The sequence below is a fragment of the Triticum urartu genome, chromosome 5A, assembly GCF_056163025.1.
Source record: "Triticum urartu cultivar PI428250 chromosome 5A, HENAU_Tu73, whole genome shotgun sequence".
Taxonomy (NCBI): domain Eukaryota; kingdom Viridiplantae; phylum Streptophyta; class Magnoliopsida; order Poales; family Poaceae; genus Triticum; species Triticum urartu.
Window position 1 is genome coordinate 231,192,560 of NC_141877.1, and position 18,488 is coordinate 231,211,047.

Here is an 18,488-nt window from a genome sequence, read left to right on the forward strand (position 1 = left end):
TTTCTTTCTTTCTTTTTTCTTTCACGGCATGCTAAAGTTACTAAGCAACATCTCAAGCTTACACCATTTGCAAGGCACGGTTTTTATGGAATGATTGAACCACGAGTGCACACGTTGACAAGTACTCCCTCCGTCCGTCCGGAAATACTTGTCATCAAAATGAATAAAAAGGGATGTATCTAGACATATAGTATTTTGATGACAAGTATTTCCGGACTGAGGGAGTAGAGCATATCAAGGAAATGATGATTCATATTTACGCCTGAATACAGGACCGGTAGCAAGTCACACAAGGTGGATTATTATTGTTTTATTTGCAACACCGAAATACTCTACCTCCCTACCTAGGCCTGTTGTCTAACCTGGAGACAATTGAGCTTCTTATTTATTTCTGTGAATTTCTCTTTTAAACGCTTCATCTGAATTCAAGAGCAAAATGTTAGGTTAGAGACTGATAATTAAGGTAGATATATGGTAATAACTGACTAATTTAATTAAAATGGTTTCAGAGACTATCTACCTGCTTCAATTCGATTTCCAGCTCTCGCTTCTTCTGCCCAAGTGAGCGGCGCAGCTGGGTGACGCTGAAGATGCTGTCAAGATCGTCTTCAAAAGCTGATTCAAGGTCTTCTCGTAGAAGAGCCGCTAATTTGTCAACAATTGGCATCAGGAGGAAGCAATTGAACTGCGTTTGCATAATGAATGAGCCAAAGCATTAACAACATAAGCAGAAATATCTACATGGCTAGAAAGTGCAAGGTTTACTGCATCCAGACCTTTAGTTCTGTAGTGACAAGAAAATGCTCTTTGATCCCATGAAAAATCTGGTGAACCAGTGCATACACAAGTCGCTCAGATGAGGGCGCCAGCCTTCGGTTCCACAGCATACTGTCCAAGAGATCCACCAGTCTCGTTTCTGACACACCACCGGATGGATTTGAGTCTGAAGTATGACTAGATTTCAGCTCTCCCTTTGGTCTATCCTGCTTACTATCATTCAAACCAGTGGATTGCTCATGCAGCCCAGCTGAGTGGGCAGTATATGTGTTAGCACATAATTGCTCTGGTGCAACAAACGAATCCAGAAAATGTCGCAACCCGGCACGGTTCTGTATCCAATGTAGCATATATCATTAGGCAGACTGATAAAAAATATTTAGTTTTAATTACCAAGTAAATAAATATACCTTGTTGTGAAGGGACCAAGTAACATAACGAGTGGTGCTCTCCAAATCTTCCATACATCTGCATTACATATTTGAACACATGAAAAAACTAGGTCAACAGATAAAAACAACACATGAGAATGCATCTGTGGAACCACAAAGCATGAGAATGCATCACTGGTTGCAATATATGGTATGGAATACACTGAATATAACGCCCAGACATCAAAAGGAGGCAGTTGATGTGGTGTGGGTATGGTTTGTTACATAAAAAGGAGGACATCCAACAAGATCAGTGAATAAATTTCTGAAAAGGAAGCATGGAGAAATAACCAGTTGGCAAAGGATTCAGGCATTCTAGTGGCTGCCAAGTGCCAGCATTACTACTACCGCATGCTTGATAACAATAGGAAGCATCGTTGAAGAAAATGTACATTAATGTCATAAGTTGGTGTAACTACTAAGTTAGACAACAACTTTAACGTCTCCTTGATAGAGTCACAGATGTTTAGTTTAACAACATGACGTTAATATGATGCCTGTAGACAAGGGGAAATGTTAGAACGTATATTTAATTTGAACAAGCCTCAAGGAGTTGGTTGCAACTGAGTTTGCAATATAATGTGACTAGAGCGCACACAACCAATAAACTGAAAGATAATAATTTAAAGGTATTAGAATTGAGAACACCATCACCTTTCACGGCAAGATTGCTCGGTAGATTCAGCAAACCTGTTGAAAGCAGCTTGGACACGCTTCACAAGTACATCATGGCTGCTAAAGTGCTCACCGTCCTTCTGTTGGAGTTCTACCAGAGCATTAAAATGGAAAAAACAAAAATACATGAATTAAATAAACCGTGGATAGAGATTAGTACCTCCAGCAGAAAAACAGATATCGGACTCAATCTTTTCAGTATGTACAACAGCCTAAAACTCAACTGCACGAGACAAAAGAGAAGATTTATTTTAATTGAAGGAACATATTAATCAGAGGAAAGCCCAACCTTATCCAATCACAGGGAACAACTACTTACTATAATTATGTTCACTTTCATTTGATTTCAAATGATTTATACGGAAATATTTTTCACATGTTAGCCTCAGTCCAGAACAGAACGAAGCACCGGACATGGAAAACATGGTCGATGATTTCATTGAAACCATAATCACACAAATAATATGCAAGAGCTGCAGTGTGACTGTACATGTCCGGAATGGGCAGCCATGAATAAAGGTGAAGAGGGGCATCTATGCATAGTTTATTGATATGCCCACAGTTTAGGCGAGCTCACCAACCTGATGAAGGAAAGGCTCAAATGTGTCGCGTGCTTTTGCCACAGCAATTACACAAGCAGTCCTAGCAAAACAATATCAAAAGTGAACAAATATATTATATAAGTACAACAGAAGGATTTCTAACGTGTGGAAAGAGAATACCTGGAGTAATTCGTCCCATCATGAATATCTTCAACACCACAGGCGTTGACTATTTCCTCCCTAGTAATCGGGGGGCACTTGATACTTCCAACAACCAGACGAAATTCAGCCATTGCCCGATGGTATTGTGCACCACCGTAAAGACGCATTCCAGCATTCTGAGATCCAAAACATAGTATGCATTTGCATTACAAAAATACATATCAAAGACTCCAGTAGTTATAAGAGCACAGTCATGGTATATAGGTATACGTTACATGAAGGGCTGAGCTTGAGCTTTCAAGACAAAATGTGGTTCCCTTTTCTCCACGAGAATATTTGGGGGGATTAAAGGGTTGGAAAGAAGTTATGAAGTCAAGTGAGTCCACAGCAACTCCCCGGTAAACAAATAATCTGTTTAACCTCCTAAAATGGACTCAACAACTATAGCTAAAAGGGGAATATAGGCCACTGAGACTGAATGAGTCAGCTTGCTCCCCACTGAATGAATTCCGACACCACACATGAGTAGAACATCATCCCAGACTCGAGTAGCGGCGAATACCAGGAGGATGGTGGGAGGGGCTTGGAGGTTCAGAAGCGATGAAACTTGAGAGGGGGGAGGAAGGGTGCAGCATGGTTTATGGCTGCTGACTCAGTCAAGTTGGGGTTGGGAGATAGAGCGGGAGGAGAGGAAGAATGATGCGGAGCATCCCATGGACACCACCATGAACCCATCATCCAACCCTCAAGCTCCAAGTGGTCCAACGACAAGGGCTCGTGCACGCGCTATCGACACCGAGGTGACTGACTTCCTACATGAGCTTCCTATACTTGCATGTGAGACATGGTTACTACCTCACTCCGTAACCTTATACATACTTAGGTAGGTGTGATGGAAACAAGCCTGGAGAAGTGAGGAACGAAGGCCAAGCAATGGAGGAGAAAAACAAGGACTCGAGAAGGAAGCAAGAAGTCCCCAAAGAGCTCATCCTGCAGAAAACTGTAAAGTCAGACAGTCTGACTTGATATCCGACTTGCAGGACCTCTCTGGACCACGTCAGATGAACCAGGCAAAATGTTGGACTTTTAGTCCGACCTGCCGCATAGTCAGACTTGATGTCTGACTTTCCCGGGCTCTCTGGATCAGGTCAAATACTATGCCGGACATGGCGTCAGAAAATCCGACAAGTCAGACTATCCGACTTTGCCTGCAAGCACAAGATTCAGGCCCAGCCCATGTAACTCTCCCTTCTCCATCCCCTTCCGTCCCTAGACTATATATATATGCCGTACTCCCCTTCATTTCTAGGGTTAGCAAAGTTTAGACTAAATTCTCGAGAGAGCTTTGCTCATCTACCTCTTCTTTGGAGATCAAGACCTCCAATTTGGAGAAGAATCCTCTTGGATTATCAAGACCTCCATATCCTTCTGATTGGGGAAGAACTATTTCTCAAGACCTCCATATCCTTTGGATTGGGGAAGAACTATCTCTCAGGACCTCCATATCCTTTGGATTGGGTAAGAACTATCTCTCAACACCTCCAATTCCTCTTGGATTTGGGGACGAACTCCTACCCTAGTTATCTTTTACCTTGTTGATGTTTGGATCTTGAGATGTATCCTTGTTTGTACTTGTGATTTGAGTACTTGTGTATGAATCTTTGTCCATGTGAGTGATTTCCACTTGAGTGTTCTGCTTGATCGTCGTGTTCTTCGTGTTTCACCTCAAATCCACCTCCAATTCGTGAAGATCGGGGCAATCCAATGGCTTGCCCCGTATCATTTGGTATCATGAGCAAGGCCTCCACGAATTGGATCCCTCCCCCCTCATATTTCTAGCCTAATTTTGTTTTGTTCTTGCCAATTTCAAAAATCCCCACATAAATAGCCTCGCTCGATTTCGAGATATTAGTTGTTTCTAGTGAGATTTTGTTGGATCTGACCCATGGCAGGGTGGAGGCTCTCTTATCCAATTATTATCCTAAATAGGTTTGCTTTTTTTTACTCGTCTACTCTATTAATGCAGAAATAAGTAAAAAAGTATAATTAGATCTATCTCGAATTTTTGAGAACCCTTTGAGAAGGCGTTCAAGGGGTTCTCAAATAAAACATAAAAGTAAAAACCTTCTGGTGAGTCTGATCTACCTTTGATTTGCGTCCACTGGGCCAATTTTGCCCTAATTTTTCTTTTCCCTACCTCCAATTTCTCTCGAGTTGACCCACACCTGCCTGGGCAAAGTCAGACTACTGTGTATCCAACTTTGTCCAACAGCCCACATCTCCAGCATCTTCGCCAGCTTTGACCTAGGACTTCATCGACAAGATGGACAAGTACCACTACACCGCCTTCATCGACCAACAAGCTTGCCTTCAATGAGGATCCATCCATCCTTTTGACACCGGCACCGGAAGCAAGGCTGGTCCTTCTAATTGTGTGAAGGTAGAGGCGTCGACCAAGTATACCATTCCCTCACACAAACTTTACCTTCACTGCCATTACCCTTTGTGAGCCATCCATTCCTTTGCAAAAACCTTGATCCTACCGAGACTAGTTCATCAAGTATTGTCGGGCATCGATCACTTGTCTTCCTTAGTCACTGTCGATCTCATTGATCTTTCGGTACCTTGTGCGGTCTGTTTTGGATCCTCACATTATCTCGATAGCTATACTCTCATGATTTTGATCTTGGCTCAAAGAGAAAAGGCAAAAGGAAGAAAAAGAAACATCAAATAAATTGTACGCAAAAAGGTGCAAAGAGCAAAGAAATACGATTGCCAAGGATACTTATAGGAAAACGTCAAGCTTTGATAGTAGTAGAGTGGTAGTCAAGTGATCGAATCCTTGCCCTCTACGTGCAATCGAGCAAGTCTCCCCTCGAGTTTGTGCAACATGAGCTTAGTCTTCGCTAGGCCAACATTGTATGCTCATTTACTTGGTTGCACAAGCCCCATCATCTTTGCGTGTGCACTTTTTTTTTCATTTTGCCTTTCTATCCTTACAATTGAGATCGCTTGCATAGCATTTTGAGTTCATTGTGGTTCACTTCCAACTTTTACAAAATCTTGAACTTCAACTTGCTTGACTTCATGCCACCAATCCCTGTCAAGCTCCCCTATAAACCTTTGTGTGTAGGTGTGAGATTGGTCAAGGCTAGATACCAAGTTATTCACTTTTGCATTGGCATGTGTGACATCATGTGATCCTTCACCAACATCAAAAGGAGGTGACTTTGGTATTGTTCATCTCCATTCCTACTCACACTTTGCCGAGTAAGATGGATAGGGAAGGTACTTGTCTGGTTTTCGACAACTAAGAGGGCCCACACGACTTCCTCACCAAGTCTCACCACTTCAGACTCCAAAGGGTTACAAACGATGCAAATATCATCTTAAATGAGCGCATCGAGAACCTCTCCACTGACATGCGCCAATCCGATGTCCGCACGAGGGACTACCTCGTCGCCAAGATGGACGTGCAAATGGACCGCATTCAAGAAATGTTCAACAATCGCAAATTGTCCTCATCTTCAAGATGGCACTCAAGTGCAAGTACCTCCGGGATGCCATCCGGGCGCAAGTACCACCACTCTCGACGACATCACCACCATGAAGAACACGAGTATCAAGGGCCGCGACAAACTCATAGTGGCAATGGCCTTCAAAACCGCATTCTTGACCGTGAGCATCAAGAACGACAAACACAAGAACGTGCAACAATGAGCGCCACCATCAAGATGAAGATGAGTGCAATGTTCGTCGCCAAGAAGAAGCTCGCCGTCAAGAGCAAGCAAATCAAGCACATGAATCCCTCTGTGTACAACTACATCTTTATGAAGAACATGCCAGGAAAGCACGAGTGGAAAGAACTCACAGGCATCATCTTGTTTGGGAGCTGGAAATTCTCGCTTCCAGTAAATGTCCCTCCATTGATCCTCTCATTAACTAAAGTTTCTCCTAAAGGCCCAAGAGTTCCGAGAAATTGTTAGCACAACACAGTTAACAAGAAGCTCTCTTTCAAAATGAACCGGAGGAGATAAAACACTCACCAAACTTATCAGGAGGTGCCACCACCATGCCTTTCAGTAGCAAAGATAACTGAAACACGAGATAGTAAACAAATCTTCAGATTTATATCAAGCTGTTTTTTCCTGGGTACTATATTCAGTGAAAAGTTCAGCAATATATGTCTCATTCACATACAATGAAGAAAAGGTATTGCACCATTACATTAATTAAAATGTGCTGCAACCTAGAAGTATAGCCATATGTTTAAAATAACATTTAAAGATTATTTGTTGTCCTTGTAATACATGGAAAATGCTTCATTTAAATAATGTAAGACACTGTCGGAATCTAGCTAGAGTAGTAGCACCTTTGTCAAAAATGAATCATGGAACAGGCGAGCTTTCTCCTTTAGTTTTGCTTCGTCCAAATCACTGTCCAGATACAGAATGCCATTAGCAGGATAGCAGGCTTCTTCAATGAAAAGCTTGGCTACAAAGCACATGAGGACAGAACGAACAGACCGCCTTAGCTTTCCTTTCTTCATAAACTTATTACTTCAGATAACCTGTTCTGCTATATGGAAGTGAGACTAGAACATAGTTTTTGTTCCTCTTTTCTTTACTAACAGTATAAACATACTCCAAGACAGACAAATTTATCACTTTCAGGAAATATTGGAGGCATTACACTGAATTGCTGGTGCAGCAGTTGTGCATACAAAGCAAAGCTGGCTTGCGATTATCAGAGAAGAAAAAAGTTCTTTTCAAAAGTGCAGAGGAAAATAGTTCATTCACCAACTCATCCAAATAGTTGTATAAGATAAGCTTCGAACTCCAACAGGGTAGCATTGTACTCTAGGAAATTGATCACAAGTGGTGTTAGGGGAAATAAATCTAGATTATAGGGCCACTTAAGTGCACTAAACTATATATATACTTGCTGAAAATCAAGTAAGTTATCACCTGATTTCTTGTGTGACTTTGCGCAACTTCCTCGATGCAGCGCGATGTTCCTTCTCAAGAAGTGGAATAATCGACGGAACACTCTCTATGTACCTTGTTCATATTAATTTGAATGAATCCACAGATACAAAGAATGATGAAAAACTATATGCTCTGGCCTCTGGCTCTGCAAATAATATACAAGAATACCTGTTCTGCAGCAATTCTTCCAAAAATAATCTTAAGTTACTCACTCCTATCCTGTTCTTCTCCTCCCTTGTAAGTGACCTTCCTAGCTTGTCTTCAAGAGATGTAACATCATCCAATTCTCTCAGTGAGATCGCCTGCAGAACATAGAAAAAATTAGATGCCTTTCAAGGATCCAGTAACACAAAAGGTTCTTGATAACTACAGAGTACGGATAGGAGAAAAGGCAAATCATAATTGGCTAACAAGTGCTGACAGAGAATAACCCTGGCAAGGAGGTGCTCCTTAACATGGACATTTAGTGTTCTATAAAGCAGCTCTCTTTGCTGCTAGGTTGCAACATTTCATTTGTTCTTACTTGGCACTAATCAATGACCCGATAGTGGTGTAACTCACCACAGCCAGATCCTGAGGACAATGTATCTATGTTTTGCAGTAGAATCCTATTCATTTTTTGAACCTGTTCATTAGTAATACTCCCAAGACAGCACAGAAGTATACAGAAAAATGGAGGCATACTTTAAGAAGGCACTTTATGGGTTTTGGGAAGTTTAAACAACCATGTATTATAATATTTAAATGGAAGCTATCTAAATTATTGGAACCAATAAACAGACAGGTAACTCACAACTTTTACTTATAACTTAACTCCCTGTTAACATTTCAGAAACTAAAGTTCCCTCTGACATGATTCTACATATTTCTACTGTGTGACATCCTTTTTTTCTGAGGGAGAGAGAGAGAGAGAGCGAGAGAGAGAGAGAGAGAGAGAATGTGTGACATCCTATGCAAGGGAATAATGCATATGGATGAGTGAGACATTTCCAGCATGATCTTCGTCCAATTGACTGTGTAGAACAAGATTTTATTCACACGAAAAAGGGTGGGATCTGATGACCAGTTGGCCTTCACATACATATGAAGAAAATTCACAGGCAACTTAAAACTAGAATACAAACATACCAGCAAGGACAAGCTCACAGAAAATTCAAAGTTCACAGGAGGGAGAACAGCAAGCTCTAAAGAGATGGAATAGTGGCATTACCTTCTTAAACTCTTCATTTGATCTGAAGACAGCTTCATGGCAAGAACCAACTCTCCCAGAAGGCACTGATGTGAAAAAGGGAAAATCTCCCAATAAGGAACCATCTAGAACACAAGTTGGTGGGTGAAGAAACACTTCAACATCAGAGGCACGTGCGAATTGTGGAATTTTCGTGTCAAGTTTTGTGGAGACTAGAACAGTCCTTACAAGATCAGGATCAACCTGCAGTATCAAAACGGGAACACAATTTAGCTGAAAGGCAGCACCTCCTCACTTAATGAAGGATTATGTTAACAGAATTGTCTGGTTGAAAATTAGAATTTGGGATAGTCAGTGCATTTTTTATATTTAAACATAGTTGCCCAGTAAAAGAGTTGAAACTTGGTAAAAGCTCCAGGAGTTGTTTAGTAAAATCCGCCTTCATGAGACTGTAAGAGTAACGGTAAGTGCATGTGGTTACTTGAGAGCACTGAAATATTTTTATGTTCTGCTAAAGACTAGTAATAAGGTTAGATGGCCCCATAGAAAGTTCTAGTTTATTAAAGTGCCTCTGAAGACTGTAGTCTTGCATGGTTAGCTTTTAGAGATAGCGTCCTCACTAAGGATAACTTTTTAAAGAGGTTGGACAGTAGCCCTAAGTTTATGTTTTGTATTCACATGAAATAGTAGATCATATGACAAATTATTTTTTGAATGTGCAATAGCTAAGTATACTTGCAGTGTAGTTAGCTGCCACAGCTCTAGCCTATGGTAATTCAATAGATGCATTAGAGAGCATTGCATGTCAATCATGTTTAATTTTTTCCTTTAATTGAAAAAATGAGGATAATTCAGAACCACATGATTTAAAGAGTTAAACCCTAAAAACTGCTCATTGTTACAAAATTCCCTTCCAAAAACCCTAAGATTTAGGCATGAGTCCATATGTGTCATGTGGACCCCACCCTAAATTTATAAGGTTTGAAAAGGGAATGTTTGGGGGAATTTTGAATTAAATCATATTCTAATTTAATTAGGTTTTAGAAATAGAAATATAAACCTACTTGTAATAGCACTGCTATGTTTGCTCTTTAGAACCTTTGAATAGTATATCTGTATATGTTTTAAGTGATAGTTTATGTTGCGTTGCTTGTTGTTTCCACACACACGGCAAGCATGATGCGTGTATGTTTCTAAAGTGCACGTTGTGTGTAGGATCTTGGAATCTTTGATATACACTTGCTAGCAATTAGTCAACACAGGGTGAAGTGAATCATTTAAAGTAAAGAGTTTGGGAGCTATATCACTCTACTCCAACCGCGCATTCATTTACCGGTTGTGGCTGGCTACAGGTTGATGCTCTGGCTCAGTTAGATTGAGTACTGGTGTTCAGAACAAGTTCCGATACAGGCTGATATTGTCTGAACACTAATATATCGTATTCAGGACCAGATCCGATAAAGGCTGGAACAGTTCTGGTACAGGTTGTTATTGCCTGAGTACAAATCTCGGTTTCCTGTGTGATGCACTGAGGCTTGACTTCTATACCTTAGATCTCGGGTCCTGACATTGGCTGTGCTTTTGATATTACTCTCATGCCTAAGTTCTTTTTCACTTTATGTACTTGGGTGTAGAACTTCCCACGTCATAGTAAACAACTAGTTACTTCAAGGGTAGCTTCTTAGGTATGATCGGTTTGGAAGACCAGGGACGCTGCTTGTTTTCAGAAGACTTCGCTCACAGGATCCAAGTACTGTAATTTTTCAAATGGCTCGCTCATTGTCTTCTTGGGTTGGTCTTCACAAGAAAGGACTGCGAAGCAGGGTGGCCTCTGAGGTGCTCGGCCAGAGACAGGATGGGGTCCAATGGTTCTCAGGCTTGAGGATGGTTAAGAAGGTTCTGTGTTTCTGTCAGGGTGTTAGGGAGTACCAGACTTTTAGTTTGGTAGGGTGTCCTAGCACATTGCCCATGAGTTGCTAAGAAGCCACAGAGAAGACGAGGATTTAGGCCACCGACTACGAATAGGGAGATCGTCGAAAGATAATGGTGTCCCAGGATCGCTGACTCGCAATTGAAAAGAGAGCAAGATGCATGTCGCGAGGTGTTGAAGATTCTAAAGCGGCCATGGAAGGACCATTGAAAGATTTCAAAATCAGACACTATTTCGAGTTTTGAAATGCAGGAGAATGGGCATTAGGTAGGAGACATCACGAGGATAGTGATCCGGTAAGAAGCCAGGTCTATCGTGCGTCAAACTACATAATAATGTTATCTCTTTCTAATGTTATGGTACAAAATTTAGAGGGTTGGGCAGAGAAACTAAGATCAAGAGCATAGTTTTGGGCTGGAGTCTCATTTGTGTATTTGTTTATTTATGTCTTTTACAGGATTGCTGGTCTTACATGTGTGTAAAAATGCATTTGTTTATTTGTGGCATGTGCCACATGTGAGTGAGAGTGCATTTATTTATTTATGTCTTCCTGGAGGTTGCTGGTCTCGTTGTTGAGCAATACATATATTTATTTGTAACTTTTGCAAGGGTTGGTCCCACAAATGAGTAATAGTGGAAGAAGAGGACGAGTGAACTCAACTGACCACCAACTCCAAACTTTATAAGTAGGAAAGACTTCCGTATGAGAGGTAGAGCTGGTATTCCAGTTATCAAGTTTGTAAAGCTTAAGTCTGTACCTGCTGTTTGATGTTTCCTGGTTGTAGTACATAAAGTTATCAATGATGCTAAGCTCGTAGGGTAGTAGAGTCTGCTGGATAACAGGGCATAGTTCCTTGTTATCCCTCATAACTATCCAGACATTGTTGTCTTATCAGCTCAAGGAAATGAGGCTGGGAGCAATAAGCTCCTTCTTCAAAGAAAATGAGATACAGCTAGTGTGGATTCATCCAAGGATGTTGTACAGGACCTTTCCGTGGAAAAATTTCAAAATAACAAACCTGCATCACCACTCTCCTTGTAGTTGCATTGCTCCAATCACTACAATCTTCAAGGCACAGAATTATGGTTTCTTTATGCTGGATTTTCGCATGAACAAGGGCCTCAACAGCACAAGCCTGACTCTGCAGGTTGCAAGATTACCAACGAAGGTCACTTTGTAAATATTAGAGTGTCGAAGAGTCCAGGCATAGCAGTAAGTACAGTTTCTGTGGAAACAAAGGAACATAAAAGGCTACAACGAAACAGTGTTAACTGATAGCGTACCTGCAAAACTCGGTTTTTACGGCCAGGAGCTGCAAGAATGAGACCTGGAGTGTCAATAATGGTGAGATTGGGGCAATGTTTATATTCTATCCTTATTATAATTTCCTTCGCTGAAAATTGGGAAGGATCATTCTCCAGCCTCTTGTTTTCAGCTTCAATATATGCCTGAAAGTAGTTATTCTAATTAAATAATATTGGCATGCAGTGGTAGAGGGTCAGTAAATCAAGTAATCCGACAACAGTTCAGTCTTGTCAATGTTTCAAGTTGACAATACCAACAAAGTGATATACTTGTTTTCTACAAAATTAGTAATGCAATGCAAAAGGTACCACACCCTTTGCTTGAGAACCATAGCAATTGGGTCACGCCATCTATCAGGTTGTCGCATAGACAGTCCTTATTACACACCTCCCATTTATAGCAAGTCAACCTACTAGTTCACATAGATTCAGTGTTCCTAAATAAGGCTGTTATGCCCTTTTGAAAGGCCTTTTAGAAGGTAAATGTACCTAACCCGCTATGATTATTAACAGTTCGTGGTTTGACTTTTTTAACGCGGGGGGGCATTCCGAAACTTGCGCGGGGTGGATTTCCTTCCAAAGGACAGCATCTTCCCGGCACATTTGCAGGAGGCAGTCCAAGGTTGGCTGTTGCTCCTGGAACGCAACAGCATTTCGGTGCTTTCGTAGGTTCCAGAAGCAGAGCAGAAGGAAAGCAGCAGCCTGGGCTGGATGGCCGCGCGCTGGGGGGGGGGGGGGGGGGGGGGGGGTCGCACATGTGCAGCAGCTTGACATTTGGAGATGGAGGAGAATGACCTCCGACGCGCTGCCGGTAGTTCAGTGCAAACTCGCAGTCGAACATGATGTGGTTTGCATCTTCCTGGACATGGCCGCAGATAGGGCAACACGGCCCATCAGCAGTGAGGATTTCCTTCTTGAGCAGCTCAGCACGGGTTACATATGCCTTAATATTTGGCCTAATTTTCCACTAAAATCAGCATAAAGAAATTATGTTTGTCCCCCTTCAGCCCATGCCCCCCCCCCCCCCAACCAATGATTTCATCTCAAGCTCCGCCACTGCAACCACCCAAAGAACTTCACCCGGTAGGGAGGGGGGGGGGGGGGGGGGGAACACATCTTTAGATGGCATACATTAAAGGCATCTGTGGTAAAAGACCAAAGGGGAAATATCAATGATAGTTTGGATCATTATAACATACAAGATATACGAATACACCAATTAAAGGCCTAAATGGCAGCTCAGCACGAGTTAGGAAATAGCTGCTCCGCAGTTTTCAACTGCAACTCCACCAACTCCGGGAGTGGAGTTGTGGAGTGGAGCTTCTCCGAACAGGGCCTAAGAAGTACCATTTAATAATTCTCATCATTCTGAATTATCATGGATTAGAAGATCAACAATGACAGCATCAACTGTGAAGTATATGGCAAGTACAAGCATATGACACCGGTAAAATCCTTTTTCTTTATGTATACAGGAAAAACGAATGTTGTGCTTATTTTGTTAGGGAAAACATATGTACAAATGTCTCTGAATATTTAGGGAAAACATATGTAAAAATATGTACACGAGATTACTTCCTTATAAAAGCCAAAATGTGGGATGACCATTCAGCAACCTTTTACCAATACTTAGATATTTGATTTATTTATTTATTTTTGCGAGGAGGAATTATTTAGGTCATTGATAGAATCTTCCGAGCAATAGTTTACGACACCAGCAATAGCGCGAACATATACGGTGCGTTACAAAGACGCCGCCAGGATAGGTAGAAAAATGACACCGGCATATCAACCAGTCAACCACATGTGGGCATCTGAACTTACCTGGATGTCGGCGAGCAGCATTGAGCGGTCAGCAGCCCCGGCGTCGTCCTCTGCGTCCCCCTCGCCCGAGCCGGCGAGGAGTCGGCAGTTGGGGGAATGGCAGCGCGGGTTGAAGCGAAGATGGAGCGCGATGGGTCGACGGGTCTTGGTGCCGCCACCGACGTGGTTGAATTGGAACCCCATGAGCGCCTCGACGAGCGCGCTCTTCCCGTCCGTCTGGTGGCCGACCACCACCACCGCTGGTGCCGGCACCGCTGCGCCATCCAGCTCGGCCGCCAGGCGCTGCAGCTCGTTGTACGCCTCATACAGAAGCCCCCGCGCGCTCTCCTCCTCATCCTCATCCGGCGAGAGCAGCTCCGGCCGCGGCGTTGCCATTTATCAGAATGGTTTTCGGTTTGTGCGTTATCCTTTCTCTTTCTACTATATATATATATATATATATATATATATATATATATATATATATATATATATAAAGCAAAATGAATGAATCTACACTCTAAAATATGTCTACATATATACATTCATATATTGTGGTCCATTTGAAATGTCTAAAAAGACTTATACTCCCTCCGTTTCTAAATATTTGTCTTTCTAGCGATTTCAACAAGTGACTATATACAGAGCAAAATGACTGAATCTACATTCTAAAATATATCTACATACATCCGTATGTGATAGTCATTTAAAATGTCTAGAAAGACAAATATTTAGGAACGGGGGAAGTATTTAGGAACGGAGTGAGTAGAGTAATATACTCCCTCCGTTCCTAAATATAAGTCTTTTTAGACATTTCACTATGAATCACATACGGATGTATGTAGATGCATTTTAGAGTGTAGATTCATCCATTTTGCTCTATATGTAGCACATAATAGAATCTCTATAAAGACTTATATTTAGAAACGGAGGGAGTATATATCAGAGCTTAGAGCGCAGATCCAGTGTACACGCACTTCCCGTAAGTTCACGTGTGCCCGTAAAAAAATACGATACCACAAGCTCTCCGACAGAATGGATGTTGTAAATCCGTTCAGTAGATGTTTTGAAGAACACGTTTAATTTTGTATAGCTTTGTAAATTATAGATTTATGAACCGAATGAAATCATAATATAAATTAAACATATGAATATAAATGGTCCAAAAAGCAACACAATACAACAATCGTTTTCATTACAACAAATGTTCAATTTTGAATAAGTATTACAACATCAAATTGTTCAAATCACGCACAAATATATATATATATATGAATTAAAAAGAGAATCTATCCCACGTAGAGTTGCTAACGATGCTCAATAAGACATGCTAGAGTTGTTTTTGTGAATTATGGTTCTCGATCTTTCGGTAAATGTCAAGAAATGCAGTGATCTCATATGCGTCACTGGCAGGCTTCACACAACTACCAATATTGTTATAATAAAGCTCTAAGTCCAAATCTCTCTCATCCTTGATGATCATGTTGTGTAAAATTACACAAGCAGCCATGATGTTTCTAAGGGATTGTTTATCCCAGAAGCGAGCGGGGCCTCGAACAATGACAAATCGAGCTTGCAACACACCAAAATGCCCTCTCGATATCCTTTCGTCAAGCTTTTTGTGCTTCGACAAAAACTTTGTGTTTCTTGGTTTTGGGGTCACCAATGGTCTTCACACTATTGACCATGAAGGATAAATGTCGTCGGCAAGATAGTACCCTATGGTACACTCATGGCCATTGACGGTATAGTTGCAAGTCAAAACTTTGCCACTAGCTAGCTGAGCAAATAGATGAGATCGCTGCAAGACATTGATATCATTGAGAGACCCCGAAGAACCAAAGAAACAATGCCAAATCCATAAATCATGTGAAGCCACAGCTTCAAGCACAATGGCGAGTCTACGTTTGTGGTTGATGTATTGCCCTGCCCAAGCCACCTGATAGTTCTTCCACCTTCAATGCATGCAACCAATACTACCTAGCATGCCCGGCCATCCCCTTTCTTCATTCGTTGCCATGATCTTCTTTGTGTCTTTTTCATTTGGAGCTCGAAGGTACTCTAGGCCAAAAGCGTAGATCATTGTCTTCGCAAAGGCATGGATGCATTTGATGGTAGTATCTTCTTTAACGTGAAGATATTCATTCGCGTAGTCGGCGGAAACACCATATGCAATCACTCGCATCGTCGTCGAGTTGATATGCACTAAAGCCAAGCAAAAAAGGCAGCATTTCTACGCCGAGTGAAAAAACGGCAATCTGCTCGTAGGCTTCAATGATGCGCATGAAAAGAGATCAACGCTTTCGATATCACCTACGGAATAGGTGAGCTGGTGATGACCACAAGTATATGGGATCTATCGTAGTCATTTCGATAAGTAAGAGTGTTGAACCCAATGAGGAGCAGAAGGAATTGAAAGCAGTTTTCAGCAAGGTATTCTTTGCAAACACTAGAATTATCTGTAACAGATAGTTGTGTGATAAGATAATTCGTAACGGTAACAAGTAAAAAAAGTAACTAAGGGGAAGCAAGGTGGCCCAATCCTTTTTGTAGCAAAGGACAAGCCTGGACGAACTCTTATATAATGCAAAGCGCTCCCGAGGACACATAGGAATTACTATCAAGTTAGTTTTCATCATGCTCATACGATTCGCGTTCGTTACTTTAATAATTTGATATGTGTGTGGACCGGTGCTTGGGTGTTGTCCTTACTTGGACAAGCCTCCCACTTATGCTAAACCCTCGCAAGCATCCACAACTATGAAAGAAGAATTAAGATAAATCTAACCATAGCATGAAACATGTGGATCCAAATCAGCCCCTTACGAAGCAACACATAAACTAGGGTTTAAACTTCTGTCACTCTAGCAACCCATCATCTACTTATTACTTCCCAATGCCTTCCCCTAGCCCAAACAATGGTGAAGTGTCATGTAGTTGACGTTCACATAACACCACTAGAGAAGAGACAACATACATCCCATCAAAATATCAAACAAATACCAAATTCACATGATTACTTATAACAGGACTTCTCCCATGTCCTCAGGAATAAACGTAACTACTCACAAAGCATATTCATGTTCATAATCAGAGGGGAATTGAATAGCATTAAGGATCTGAACATATGATCTTCCACCGAACAAACCAACTAGCATCAACTATAAGGAGTAATCAACACTACTAGCAACCCACAGGTACCAATATGAGGTTTTGAGACAAATATCAGATACAAGAGATGAACTAGGGTTTGAGAGGAGATGGTGCTAGTGAAGATGTTGATGGAGATTGCCCCCCTCTCGATGAGAGGATCGTTGGTGATGATGATGGCTTCAATTTCCCTCTCAGGGAGGGAAGTTTCCCCGGCAGAACAACTCCGCCGGAGCCCTAGATTGCTTCTGCCCAGATTCCGCCTTGAAACGGCGGCGCTTCATCCCGAAAGGTTCCTCTTCATTTTTTCGGGACAAAACACATCATATAGCAGAAGATGGGCATCGGAGGCCTGCCAGGTGGCCCACAAGGCAGGGGGCGCGCCCCCACCCTTGTGGCTACCTGGTAGGTCCACTCTGGTACTTTCTTTGCCCAATATTTTTTATATATTTCAAAATAATTCTCCGTAGAGTTTTAGAACTTTTGGAGTTGTGAAGAATAGGTCTCTCAGATTTGCTCCTTTCTGGCCCAGAATTCCAGCTGTCGGCATTCTCCCTCTTTGTATTCTCCCTCTTTGTATAAAACCTTGTAAAATAAGAGAGAAAAGGCATAAGTATTGTGCTATAATGTGTAACAACATCCCATAATGCAATAAATATCAATATCAAAGCATGATGCAAAATGGACGTATTAGCTGGATACGTCGATACCTTGGCGAGGTAGTCCTTCATGAGCATCTTGTCATCGAGAGCTCGGTTGCGGGGAATGCATAGCTAGCCAACTATGGATCTGCGGCGCTTTTTCTTCGGGCCCTTCTCAAATTCCTCCACGAGATGCAACAACACTAATGATGATGTACTGGACCAGGGGGTACTAACCTAGTCGGGCCATGGTCCTCGGGCTGAACTGGCAGGCCCTCATTCATCTCAAGACGGACTCGGGAAGCCACACGATGGAGGCGTGATCAAGACTGCATCTGCCGAAGACTTGGCGTACACTCCAAGACTTCTCCTACCGCCTTCACGCCTAGATACCGACCTTGTAACCCTAGATGCCCTGCCTAGCGTGTATATAAGCCAAAGGGTTAGGCCCGTAGGGGGGACTTCAACGCAATCTCATTCACCTAGCCCTAGAGTTAGAACACATCTTACAATCTCGAGGTAGATCAACTCTGTACTCGATACACCATCACAATATAAACAAGAGCAGGATGTATGGTTTTACCTCCATCAAGAGGGCCCGAACCTGGGTAAATATCATCTCCTTGTTCCTGTTACCATCTGTGCAAGATGCATAGATCGGGACCCCCTACCCCAAGGTCTGTCGGTTTTCACACCGACACTGGTGCTTTCATTGAGAGTTCCACTATGAGATCAGCAAAGGATCGATGGGATCGTCGGTTAACAACTCCAATCTTACGGGCGCTGTTCTCACGCCCGAAGCTTCTGTCACGGAAGTGCCTTTCTTCCTTCATGGGTCCGAGGTGATCCATGACTCCTCCCCAGCCCCGGACGAATCCCCATTCGAGGGTGAAGG

General features: G+C 42.1%; 1 protein-coding gene and 1 long non-coding RNA gene across 2 annotated transcripts; one reads left to right on the top strand and one right to left on the bottom strand.

Moving 5' to 3' along the window:
• Positions 1-234: 234 nt before the first annotated feature.
• Positions 235-14,236, bottom strand: ARC5 (P-loop containing nucleoside triphosphate hydrolases superfamily protein). Its single transcript, XM_048673733.2, has 17 exons — positions 13,824-14,236; positions 11,979-12,143; positions 11,714-11,836; positions 8,786-9,007; positions 7,744-7,877; positions 7,555-7,647; positions 6,960-7,023; positions 6,634-6,682; positions 6,459-6,541; positions 2,606-2,763; positions 2,465-2,525; positions 2,044-2,106; positions 1,863-1,963; positions 1,188-1,245; positions 777-1,109; positions 521-685; positions 235-419 (listed from the first exon to the last, which is right to left on the bottom strand). Exons 1-17 carry the CDS (start codon positions 14,196-14,198, stop codon positions 345-347), a joined length of 2,322 nt encoding a protein of 773 aa, XP_048529690.1. The 5' UTR covers positions 14,199-14,236; the 3' UTR covers positions 235-344.
• Positions 3,984-11,349, top strand: LOC147970887 (uncharacterized). Its single transcript, XR_015604352.1, has 2 exons — positions 3,984-4,105; positions 9,980-11,349. It is a non-coding gene; the product is annotated as an uncharacterized LOC147970887 (long non-coding RNA).
• Positions 14,237-18,488: the final 4,252 nt, after the last annotated feature.